At 42.3% G+C, this 13,334-nt stretch overlaps 1 protein-coding gene across 3 annotated transcripts in view; it reads right to left on the bottom strand.

Annotated features, from left to right (window-relative positions):
• Window positions 1–13,334, bottom strand: part of UBP1 (upstream binding protein 1) — a 44,991-nt gene that overhangs the window by 18,283 nt on the left and 13,374 nt on the right. For 2 of the 3 annotated variants that reach the window (XR_009758083.1, XM_061586170.1), the window contains exons 7-11: window positions 13,181–13,291; window positions 12,582–12,689; window positions 5,650–5,753; window positions 4,652–4,706; window positions 1,391–1,484 (exon numbers count right to left, since the gene is read on the bottom strand). Coding sequence is in view for 2 of the 3 variants with exons in the window: in XM_061586170.1 (XP_061442154.1) it covers window positions 1,391–1,484; window positions 4,652–4,706; window positions 5,650–5,753; window positions 12,582–12,689; window positions 13,181–13,291 (472 nt within the window). In the remaining variant the exon portion in view is untranslated. The remainder of the gene's footprint in view (window positions 1–1,390; window positions 1,485–4,651; window positions 4,707–5,649; window positions 5,754–12,581; window positions 12,690–13,180; window positions 13,292–13,334) is intronic. The other variant, XM_061586171.1, reaches the window with a different exon arrangement.

Below are 13,334 nucleotides of genomic sequence, written 5' to 3'. Positions count from 1 at the left end.
ACATGCAGATTGCAGGCGGCACTTCAATAAGACGTAGATGAGGAAAAGATAACCGTAAGATGCATGATTACATAAGCCATCGGCTCTTGTAAACAAAGAGCATGCTATGTTCCTTCTGTGCTTTCCTCCTTCCTAACTGTTGCAATGCCACTGTGGCCTAGCATGCATTCCAACAGATACTTTAGTGTCCCTGTCTCCAAAGTATTTAGCTGAAAGGTGACGCATGCTCAACCTTCTAATTCTGTCAAGACAATTTTAGCTGGCTTCAGGGAGTTAGCTGGAAAACAATTTTTCTAACTTGGTTGTTACATGCCTAGCAGCAGTATCGACATTACGCAGGACCCAACGTCTGCTACTAGCACTGCCAGAACTGCTATCAACAAACACACGTCATACACGTGCATACATACATTCTAAGCTGGCTAGGATTCTCCCCTCACCCACAAGAGGAAATGTGTCATCTTGGGATCATGGCCAATAGCTCAATAAAAATTCAGTTTGCAGTGGTGGCAAAAAATGAAAATCCCAACTTGTGGATAATCAGGAAAGGAACTGAAAATAAGACTGCCACTATTGTAATGTTTTGAGATAAATGCGGTCATATTTGGCATCCTGTGTACAGGCCTGCTCACTCCATCTCAAAAAGGATATTGTGGGGAAAAGATGTAAAAAAAAAGGCAACCAAAATGATCAAGCACTGGAACATCCCTACAAAGGAAGCATTTGGGGCTTTTTATTTTATTTTATTTATTTATTACATTTATACCCCGCATTTTTATTCCTTTCATACATTACTAGAACTCAGGCTCCCCCAATTAAATAAAATGGCAACAGATCCTGGACAGACAAAAGTACCTTGCACACAGTTATTTCCCAAAATTTATGGAAATCCCTGCCACACTTGATGCCAGTGGCACAGATGCTTTAAAAGGGGATTAGACACTTTCATGAAAGATACCCAATGTCTATTTCTTAGTGAAACTTCCATGCTTCAGAGGCGATATTCTTCTGGATACCAGCTTCTGGGGGGCAAACAGGAAATAGCGAAGTTGTTTGTGGGCTTCCCAGAAATATCTGGCAGGCCACTTTTGGAAATGGGATGTCATTTAGATAAACCATTGGCCTCCTCCAACGAAGTGGTTCTTAAGATTATACCCAAGAAACGATACTACAACAGTGTCAACAAAAACAATCAAAAATGCCGGAAATAATTTCAAGGACTAAAAGAAATCTGGTTAGATTTAAGATCACTTGCAGAGTAGCCTGCTAAATATGTATGTCTCATCTGACCTGTAAATCAGGAATACACCAAGTCTCATGGGAAGAAGCTTTCAGAAGATCTACTTTTAAAAAACAAACAAACAAACCCAACAGTTGATTTTGTAAGTACCTGAGAAATTTGAGAACATCCTGCTGTAAGTGGAAAATCTATGTTTAAGCAACCATTGTTGGGTTTCCTGGATTGTGGCTGATGGATGAAGTTGCTGGGGGGAAAGAGAAAAACTATTACTTGTCTTTACATTTTGTATAGCAATGTACACTCTTAGGCTTTTTAAATACAATGTATTATTTGTTTATATAAGTATTTCTGTACTGCCATATCATAAAATATCAGGGCTGTATACATTGATAAAACATAATACACCATAATAAATACAAAAAATCATTGAAGTGACTGGCTGTTGAAAAAAGGAAAGCCCAGTCAGCATAAAAAGGTCTTAAACAGACACCTGAAACTCAAAAGCAAGGATGCCTGCTGAATTTCTGCTGGAAGAGAGTTCAACAGGATAGGACCAGCAACACTAAATGCCCAACTTTTAGTCATGGCCAGTCAGGCGTTTGTAACACAGGGGACAAATAACAGCGCTCCTCCAGATGATTTCTATGATTGGGCCCGAGTATAAGGGTTCAGGTGGTCCTCAGGTTATCTTGGACCCAAGTTGTTTAGGGCTTTGTTCTTGCTACACAAGAACACTGAACCTGTCCTGGTAGCATATGAGCTTGCATGCTGTCAGCCATCTGATTCCATCAGCAGACTAGCCACTGCATTTTATACCAGCTGGAGCTTCTGGACCAGACCAAAGGGCAGGCCCACATATAGCACATTGCAGTAATCCAATTTCAAGGTTGCCAGTGCACAGATTACAGTGGACATGTGATCTCAATCCAGATATGGCCATAACTGGCATACCAGACAAAGCTACTAAAAGCCATTCGTAACCACAGAGGCCACTTGGGCCTCTAATGACAGAGATGTATCCAGGAGTACTCCAAAACTACATACCTACTTCTTTAGAGGCAGCGCAACCCTATCCAGAACAGGCAACTGGCCTATCTTCTGGACATGGGAACCATCTATCCACACAGCCTCCATCTTCCCAGGGTTAAAACTCAGTTTACTGCCCCTTATCCAGTCCACCACTGCGTTAAGGTATTGATCAAGGGCTTGCACAGCCTCTTCCGATTCAGATGTTATGGAGAAACAGAGCTGCATGTCGTCAGCATACTGATGACACCATACTCCAGAACTCCTAATGACCATTCCCAATTCTTCACACACATGTAAAATAACAGTAGGCACAAAATGGTGTCCTGTGGAATCCCATAGCTTAAGTGCAAGGGAGTTGAAGAGTACTCCCTCCTTGCTACTCTCTGGAATTAACCATGCAGATAGGACAGTGCTTCTGATATCCAACCCACTCAGCCACTCCAGGAGGATACCATGGTCAATAGCATTAAAGGCCACTGAGAGATCAATTAAGAGTAACAGGTCACAACTCACCCGTCCTCTTTCCAATACAGGTCACCTATCAGGGCAACCAAAGCTGATTTAGCCCTGAAACAAGACCTAAAGCCAGACTGAAGGGGATCCAGATAAACAGTGTCATCCAGGAACACTTGCACTTGCTCTGCCACCACTCTCTCCAGTACTGGCAACTAGCTACTAGTGATTACACACCATTGAGTCCTGGGTGGATTTTAAGAATCAGTCACACCTCTGCCTCTTAAAGTGAAGCTGGCACCAACCCATCATGCAATGATGCATTCACACTGTGGACTCACCTGGCTACCCCATTCTGGTTGGCTTTAACCAACTGGGAAAGGTAAGGGTCCAGAGGAAACAGATGGACGCATCACTGCAAGTATCTTGTCGACATCATCAGGCTGCATGAACTGGAAATGATCCCATAACACTGGGCCAGATGTAATATTGGATACTTGACTGGATTTGCTGTGATAACAGCATCTAAGTCACTACAAAGTTGAGCAACTTTGCCCTCAAAGTGTCTTGTAAACAGCTCGCTGCTAGTCATCGTGTGCTCCAGGGGTCCATCCCCTGAATCTGGGGTAATGATGCTCCAGACAACATGGAACAATTCTGCACACTGATTCCTCAAGGATGCAATGGATGCAGTGAAGGAGACTTTCTTCACTGCCTTCACCACCATGCGGTAGGCCTGATTATGTGTCCTAACAAGTGTTCTATCAGCTTTGGAGTGAGATTTCCACCATTTGCGCTCCAGTCTTTGTCCAGTCCAGTCCACTTCATCAACCACAGTGCCCTGGAGTACGAGGGAACAATGCAATCTCCATGGTGCCTGAGATGACCCTTGGGATCAACTGTGTCAATGGCCCCACTCATCTTGCTGTTGCACAGCAAAACAGCCTCAACAGGCTCACTTGCTTTACCCACTGGAAAAAAACCCTAGAGTCTTCAGAAGTCCATCAGCCTCCAAGGGCGGACCATACAAACTGGTCCCCCATCCCTGCAGATGGGAGTAGTTGCTACAAGACCAAACTTCACCAGGAAGTGGCTGAAATGACAATGGGGTAAAAACTACCCATCTACTTCCAGACCACTCCCCTCCACACCTGGAGCAAACACTAAGTCAAGAGTATGCCCTACTTTGTGCACTGGGACGATTACCATTTGAGACAGTTCCAAGGTCACATGAAATCCTGAGCTGAACCCAAGGCGTCTTCAGCATGGTTGTTAAAGTCACCCAGGATCATCATCCTGGGCTTCTCCAGCACCACAATGGAAGCCATCTCAGCCAAGGAGGCTCTTGGGCAGCAGGGTAGACAGTACACCAACAGCATCCCTAGTCTGCCTCTTTGGCCAAGCACCAGATGCAGGCCTTCCAGTCCCACTTCACGGAAGAGTTTATTGGAGATGGAGAACAAACTCCAGTGGACCACAGCAACTCCCCCTCCCCACCTCTCCAATCTGGTTTGGTACTGCAATGAGTAACCAGGAGGGCAGAGCCAAGCTAGCTATAGTGCCCCAGGTCTCAGTAATACATGGCAGGTCAGCCTGCTCATCAACAGTTAAATCATGGATGAGCAAGGTCTATCTTATGGCAAACCGACCTGGCATTTAACAGCAATGCCACCAGACTGCATGGCACAGTGGTGGAGCATCCAGCAGTATCAAGGACAGGCAGGAGCTCAGTGAGAGACACAGGCTGCAAATGCCTCTAATTCCCCCTCTGGCCATGCCTGCCCTTCCCCTAGATCACAGACAGGCTGTCCTGCTATGGCACCCAAAACTTGTTTCCCCCAGGTACCTACAATCCACTCAACTGAATGTGATCATGGTTATGAATGAACATTATGAGGTTTCCTGGATGCATGAGAAACTGGCACTCACCTCTCCAGATACTTGGGGAATTCCATCTCCTTGGTGATTTGGAGATGATGAATTGCTAGACAGGGATGGATGTGGAAAGAAAGATCACAAAACTATTTGAATGTGACTTTATGAAGCGTTACAAAATTAAGAGCATGTACACGTCTTAAGTACTTTCCTATCAGCAGCTTTCAATTGCAAACTTTGACTTGCTGCTTAAACTTTTTGAAGTTTAAAAGCAGTTTTGGAGTTTGGTGCTAAAATTCCCACTAGGAACCAACTCCAGTGTATGTGCTCTTTGAAAGTGCATGTATCATCAGTGCGCCAAACCACTAGGAAAAGTTAAGTAGCTGTTTTCTATCAGATATCTTAGCGTGAAAGACTCCTGATAAGGAAACACAGCAATGCAAGATAATTCAGTTTCCCAGACGGAAGACAGCAGAATACTGTCATAGCACAGAGCCTGGGTACTTCTGCTTATGTTGTGCTTTGAACAGGGTCGATCCAGGACATTTTGCTGCCTACGGCAAAGGACAAGGTGCCCCCTGCAATATTCCACAAACAGAAGCCAACCAGTCTGGCAGCTTACTTTAATGTGGGATATGACACAACGTCCTCCACTGCAACTGAGGGCAGGAGGCTAGCTTAGGGGCACAGGGCAAGCCACATGGCACACACGTCTGTCCTCTTATCACTTCATTGCCACTCTGCAGCATCTGCTGCCTGCTGTGTCTAATGACAGGGGCATGCTGGCTTAACATTGTGTGTTTATAACCTAGTGTAAAATCCTGCATGTCTCTAGGGCTTCCTGGGTTTTCCCAAAACACTACAAAGTCAGGAATCCTGAGGTTAACCTATCTCTTCCACATTTTTGGAAAACTTTGGGCTTTGTATTATAATTTCTTGCAATCTAATTACCCCCAAAAAGATAATTAAATGCGAAGAAATCACCAAGTTCCACAGCATCATTATCTTAGACTCTTAATCTTAAAATATGGGAAACCAGAAGAGAAACATACCTGTCTGGGACACTGTAAGTATTATGTGGAGTAGAGGCAAAAGCCGGAGTTGGGGTAGGACTACTGTTCACAAATGCAGTGGGTGTATCAGGCCATGGTGAACACTAGAGAAAAGAGAAACATTAAAATAGTAGTTTTATCATTAAAGCTGGGCATCACTCTGCAGGAGCATAATCTTTATTTTTTTAAAAAAGATCTCTACCAGTTTTAGCCCTCACTTACTTTATTACACAATTATATTTTTGCCTTGCAAGCATACAACTCAAGATAGTTACGAAGATTTGTGTGTTATATGAAGGCAGTGATTTGTTGCCTTGTGCTAATAATGAATTAAGTAATAACCAACTATTTCCTAGACCAATGTTCTTCAACTTTGAGTCCTCAGATGTTGGACTACAACTCCCATGATTCCTTGACCAGTGGCTAAGCTGGCTGGAGATAATGGGAGTGGTAGTCCAAGAACATTTGAGGACCCAAGGTTAAAGAACAGTGCCCTAGACAAATGCAATCTATTCAAACCTCTATTCCTAAAATATTCCATAAACTGACTCAGCCTTCAGTGAATGACTAACAAAAAAACCAAGAACTTTTACAGGTAAGTGTTATATTTTAAAAATTACATATTTTAAAAGCAACTGAAGACTTACTATGTACAACATAGTGGTCCTGTGGCCCATGCTATTACCACTGCTCACATAAGTTGCTCCAAAGTAGCTGGCTGACCTTGTAGGAAATACCCAGAAACTACCTGAAGGTACATTTTAGAAACTAAGGGTATATACCTGAACTGTGTATGTAAATTGGCTTTCCTGGCATGGCTTCCTTCACAAGAACCAGGGAATGGAAGCTCATAAGGAACCACAGATCTCTCCCTTAAACTGTACTTTCAAGAGTTCCTTAAGGGAAGCCATGGCAACATAAAAGTACTTTAAACTTTAAGTTTGAAGTATAGAAGTAGTCTAGAAAATGTGACGCCATCTCATCATACCTTAAATCAGGAGTTGACAACCTTTTTGGATCAGGGAGCACATTTCAAATTTTGAGAGACTGCCTAGGGTAACAGTAAAAAAATGGCCACCATGGGGGTGTGGAATAACACAATATAGCTGCCATGGAGAACATGGCATGAAAAAAAATAGAGTATAGCCGTTGCTGCTTCTCTTCCCACTTCATCCCCCAGGACAACCTCATGTTTACCATGGGAAGACAGCTATGTCCCGCTGGTCCTGACTGTGGAGATACACATGTTAATGACACAAGAACCCTGTTTTCCCCAATGCTAATTCTAAATCAAAGTCTAGACTGTCATCCTCTACCCAGCAATTTGCCTGGGAGTAAGCCCCATTAAACACCAAATTAGATACTTCTGAAGTAGACATATATACCATTGTATTGTAAGTTCACTATACAGTGAACTCTTAATAAATGTCTGGTCATCAGCATCTGCATACCAGGGGACATCCCTCACCCTCTTTGCAAAGTTTTCACATTTCATATTTGCCATTTGGGGAGGGGGTTCCTTAACACGCACTCACAGGACTCTCAGAATTTGAAAAGTTTGGTGATCCTTGTTCCAGGGAATACCTGATCTCAGACGAACCCACCACAGGAAAGATGCATCCTGGTTGCTAGCGAAAAAAAGGAAGGGCATACTACAGAGATTCCAAAGACTACTAAAAGAAAGACAGAAGCAGGAAAAGTGCACCAAAAGGGGGGAGGGGGAAAGAGCAGCTCTTTAGGATCCAAGGGATTCCTATTGCCTGGTGTCCAAATAACTCACTTATCAATCACAGCTCTTGCACTGAAGGGGAAGCAAAAACAGAAGCTCTTTAGGCCCTCAGGGATTCCTAACGTCTGGTGTCCAAACAATTCATTTATAAATCACAGCTCTAACTTCACTCATTGGCTAGGAGAGCTAGACCCTTACTTTAAAAAAAATGAAAGCTGGGGCCCCTTCTTTGGAGCACCAAAAAAGGCCTTTGCAGGTAGCAGGGCACCCACAGGGTTGTCAACACCTGTCTGAAATGAGTAAGGGCAGGAACCTCATTCATACATAGCAAGTAAATTGAGCTCTTGCATGGAACAATTTGGGACTTACGAGCTTCTCACCCACATTTATAACTAGCTGTAGTAACCTGGACTGCAATTCTGCTTTACAGCTGGGAGGGGAAACAGCAACACTACACAGAGAAAAACTATATATCTTGCTGATGCAGAGCTTTTAAGGCAACAGGCACTAAGACTATTGGCACTCCTTGCTAATTCCTATATGCAGAATATATTGCCAGATCAGATAATTTTTTAAAAGTGTGTCTTAGATTAGCTAATGCTAATTCCCAAAGTGCTGTTTTGAATCACAGAATGTCTGGATTCTAAGCACGTTCAGCTGAACAAATTTAGATTCTTCCCAGTGATTGGGAACCATGCCTTACCAGAGTTCCATTTGCACGGAGTTAGTGGATGACACGCTAGCTTTGGGGGGAGGGGGGACCATGCAAACCTTATGGGATCACACCAATGTCTAGCATTCAGGAATTTGCCAGATGTCTTTGGATACTTAGGCTAAGAACATGATGGCCATCCTTTGTTTCTCCCCAAGGAACTCAGATTTCTTTATCTCTAAACTTGCAATCACAGTGATTTGCTGCATTTTCTGAGCTGGATGAAACTGTATGTGCTGGGGAAGAAGGCTATGAATGCTGCTAGTATCACAACTCTTCTTCCCACTCTCACATGTACCCCCCTAGGGAAACAGAGTAGAACCATTTTCAGCAGGCTTTTTCTTTTTATTATAGAAAAAAAGAGATTCAATCACCCTGAGAAACACAGAGTGCTGTGACTAGTACTTGTAAGTACACATAGTATTAACTGCATGCTTCTTTGTCCTGGTAAGGAGTGCACTTGACCCCAATTGCATCATAGTAGCGGAGGGGCAAGGTGGTTTGTAGTGGATGTGCTGGTGGCTGTTTTCAATTCCTTATGTGTATGGTAGGAGTTGAGCCCCAATTCTTACAAAGTAAATACAAAGTAAATGACTCATATGGCAGGTTAGGTTCCAGACCCCTGCCGAAAAGCTAAAACCACCGGAAAGCAGATCAGCTGCAGCGTGGGGGTCTGGAACCTAACCCGCTGATTGCACCAGAGGAGGAGATCAGCTATAGCATGCTACAGCTGATCTTCCCCTCCTCCAGCGTGATCAGCTGCAGCGCGGGAGTCTGATTGCGCCAAAAGAGAAGATCAGCTGCAGCGCGCTACAGCTGATCTGCTCCTCCTCTGGCGAGATCAGCTGGAGTGCGGGGAGCTCCAGCCCCCCTCCAGTTGATCACCCTGCTGGCGCCGTATTAACGGAACGTGGAAAGGGGGGGCACCGAGAAGCGGGGCCCTATTGTATGCATTTCAGACTAAGACATGCACATCACACTATAGCTATTCCCAAATCTCCAGAGATTTATATTGTTTACGTCAGATGTGGATTCCAAAGTTAAACTTTTTTTAAATGTACCAGTTTAAAAATGGCATTAACAGCTGAAGGTATCAGTTTCTGGGTGTCTGAAATGTGGTGGTTTGGCATTTGTTTTGACACAATATGAATTTTACATTGAATTACGATTGCTTTCAATGTACCAACTGAATAGTATTCTTTTTGAGTTTATAATACATGCTGTCTATGATTAAGTTAGACATTTTTGCTGAATTATTTTCTCAAGGTTCTGGAAGTTAAGCAGAAATTAACACGGGGGTTAAACTGAGTATACTCTGGTTAAATTATTATTTTATTTTAAGGGTGCAGGGTCCCAGGGCCCATAAGATTTTGTTTTCCCACAAAATCTTACAGGCCCTGGGACCCTTAAAATAAAATAATTCCTCTCCGTGGATGGAGTAATTCCTGCTCTTCCTCTTCCTTGCCTCCTTGTTGCAGTCACGGAAGCCTCCACCCGTTCCTCCCTACTCCAATGTACTCCAATGGTGGAGAGGGAAAAAAGGAGGCTTTCCAGGAGCATGTTGGGGAGGCCTTAGGTAAAAGCTCTCTAGTTCCCCTGAAATGCCCCCAAAACAGCTGGCGGTGGGGGAAGTATACTAGACCAGAATCTGGCATGCTGATTTTCCTTCCCATTGTTAGCAACAGGAAGCAACATACTTTAAGATGAATATGGAAAATGCAGTTGTTCAGCTTTCTCTACCCCCTCCCAGTGTGAGACTGGCAGTGCTTTGGATTTGGTGCTTTGATCCCCACAACCATTCCTGCCCTGGACTTTGTAGAATTGCTCTGCCCCGAATTATAAACAGAAAGCTCCCAACAATATCAGTTAATATATATTAAGGTGTTTCTTGGGGGGGGGGTGATAAAAGCTTCTGCTTTCTATCCTTTTACTTAGTGTTTTGCCCTTGCCTTTTTAAGCCGCACATGTAAGATAGCTAATGAAGTAAATTTAAGATGCAACACATCAGTAGCTTTTAAGCCTTCTGAAGAGTTACATTTGAAGAACACATTTGATTCTAAACAAAGCTTTATAAGTTGTCCATTATTTTCCACACAGAACTCTGTCAAGGCCTTAGTGACTTCTTTGTCAATGTTCTCTATATTTTATACTACTTCCCCTCACATATTGTTTGTTTCCAGCCAAAGGAACCAACAGTTTGTATACATGATCACAGCATGAGTTTGAACAGCCCTTTTAGGAGAGCTTTTTTTTCTTTCCCTCAGATTCTTCTGCTACTGTCAGTTATCTGGACAGAACTGATTTCCAGTTCCTGCTATATCATGGCAAAAAAAGCTACAGAAACCCTCATATAGAAAAGCTTCAATGCTAAAGCTATGAGAAAAGGAGGATACAATAAAATCATGTAAAACTGTGACCAGCCTTAAAAATACCATCATGGTGACAAGACCTGAGCTATAGGGAAAAGTGGCTTCCACCCTTCATTGCTGGCTTTCTCAAGCAGAGCAATGACACACAAGCAAGTTTATTCCAAAAATTACTTAGTGGCTGCTTCAGGCACTGTTCCTATGATCATGCTATAGCCCTGAAGCACATTCTATGCTGGAGGTTGAATGCTGGAATGTTGCCACATACCGGGAAGGCTAAAGTAGGACCAATGAAGGCCAGAAGGTGGTTGTGCCCACTGTTTCCTTTCTCTAATTAAAACTGGGCCAGTTTCCCTTTTCACGTAGCGATGGAATGAAAGCAGCCTGCCAAGAAGTTCTAGGTTTGGTCTCTTTTTTTTTAAGCCCCTCACCAACCAAGCTGCTGCAATGCAAAAGAAGAAGAGCAAGAAAGATAAGCAGAACACACTGACACCACTACTGCCCCCAGTAGCATCTGGATAGGATTCCGATTTCTGCAGATGAAGGATTATCTAGGGATTCTGATCTGGTACCTTATCAATGGCCAGAGCCAATTCTACTATACCTTGTCAAGACTTAGAGAAAAGATACAACCTACTTGTTTGGGGTTTTTTTAAAGGAAGATTTTGAAGGTTTTTTTTTTTAAAAAAAGACAGCAATCAGCAGGAATTGTCAACTAGTAGCCTGTAAGTCAGCAACATCTTTCCACCATCAACCACCTTAGGGACAGAAAGTGCTGGCATTCTAAATTAGGGGCGAGAAACCTTTTCAACCCGGTGGTCCAAATCCTCACCGCACCCACCCCTGCGGGCCACTTTAGGTGGGTGGGATAACCCACCAGTCAATCACCAGCACCAATCAGCAAGGCCTAGAGGCAAAGGAATAATTGCAAGCACACTTTAAGTGGCCTGTTCTTTCAGAAGCTTCAACTAGAAGTCAGGCATTTAGTGTTGCCAGTCCCATGCTCTGGAAAACTCTTCCCACAGAGATCTGGCAGGCATCCTCACTGCTAGCTTTCAAATGTCTCTTAAAGATTTTTTTTTTAATGCCAACAGGCCTATTCAGCTATACTTTTTTCAATATGAGCCAGCCACGGTTATGATTATTTTGTATTGTTTTTATGTATCTTATGTTTTAAGGTATTTGTATATATTGTTGTATACCACCTGGATATTTCATATGAGCGGGTAGCTTGTAAATATTTATATACGGTAAATAAATAAGACATATATAGGGAAGGTGGCCGTGGTTTGGAGAAAACAGTCTTGCAAATCAAATCAGGACCCCTGCTGCGGTTCAACAGTACTAGTTCATAGAGGAGGAAAGCTCAAACATTGCTTTTCCAATGGATTATCAGTATGGCCAAGGACTTTTTAGCAGCGGGATATACTTGAACTGACCCTTAGTGGCGGCTGCTTTCATGTTACTGAACTGAAAAGGCAGATTTTATTCTGTGTTCAAAATCTATTAAAAGAGGAATGAAGGCATATATAGCGTTGTTAAACTGTCCGCTGGTATATTCACAAGTGTATCATATAATTATTTGCATCTTAAGCAAATACATGACCACACCATTTAGAAATTTAACATTATAGTATTTAAACTTGTTCTATACCAAGATAACAAATGAAAAGGCAGTTAACAGAAAAGCAAAGTATTATTACTGCAAATAGTTTGACAAAATACAGGGCCAGGAAAAACCACTGTTTGTGGAAACATGCATGTGGAAATAAAGAAAAATACATCTTAACTCTATGATATTGCTACTTCTCATTTTGTTAATTACACACGAGAAAACAGTTTTTAAGAACACAGTTATTCAATACAGCCATTTCAGGTGTAAAATGAAGCTCTTGCTTTTATTAAGAGTCACAGGCCTGCTAACATTTTTCTTACGTGTTAGATTTAGGAAGCATTTCTCACTAAGATACAAGCATGAAGTAATTTCTGGGTAAATAACTGTGAACAAAATTAAGTCAAGGAAGACAAAATCTTTGTTTTTTGATCTTGGATGATGGAAATTGGTCCTATATCTAACACTGCACAAGATAACTTGCACAATGAAAAGTAAGCAGAAGTCCCTTACACTGCCTCGCTTTGCCAGAGAATCACCGTAGTCTGCTGGCAAAGTCCGCTTGCTGGACTTTTTCTGCTCATGTTCAACTGCATCTTCAATTATAGGCTCAAGCCTCATCTGGACAAACACCAAAGATGTGGATCAATTTCTTTTCATTATACAGTGAGGAAAATGTAAAAGCTTTTTAAAAACTTCTGCAATTGTTAGAAAGCTATAGGAAACTCACTGGTGTTTAAATAAAAAGAAATGCAAGAACCCAGCGAGGCTCTGCCCATAAAACAATTATCTCAAAAATACAGCTGTGGGCCCAAACTGGACAAGAAGATAACATATCCTGAGACAGTTTTTTCAGCACTGAAGGGCTTTCAGACATGTACATGAGATCTGAGTAATAGTAAATGTTTAAAGAAAGTATCTATTTCTACTTGATCCTAAGTCTTACAGGTCTTTGTTTCTTTATCAAAGACATGTATCAAATAAAAAACCTATTTTTAGATATATTTAGCTTATGACCCACCCCTTGAGACCCTAACTTTACTTATATAAAGTATGTCATGCATACTTTGTACCATTTCTCTCTGCAAATAAAGACATTTCCATATTATTACCTCCGTGAGAATTGTAGTGTCATACGAAGGTTGATATTTTTCTTTTTCATGGGCAGTTCGTTTCTCCATTTTTTCTCTGTCCGTTTTCTGCTTTCTATCTGCCCCTTTTGGCTAAAAATTAAATTACACACAGAAATCATGCCTTAAAAATTAT

This window comes from Rhineura floridana, chromosome 10 (assembly GCF_030035675.1).
Source record: "Rhineura floridana isolate rRhiFlo1 chromosome 10, rRhiFlo1.hap2, whole genome shotgun sequence".
NCBI lineage: Eukaryota > Metazoa > Chordata > Lepidosauria > Squamata > Rhineuridae > Rhineura > Rhineura floridana.
Note: the sequence above shows the minus strand (reverse complement) of the source record. Positions and strands in the feature narration are given on the sequence as shown.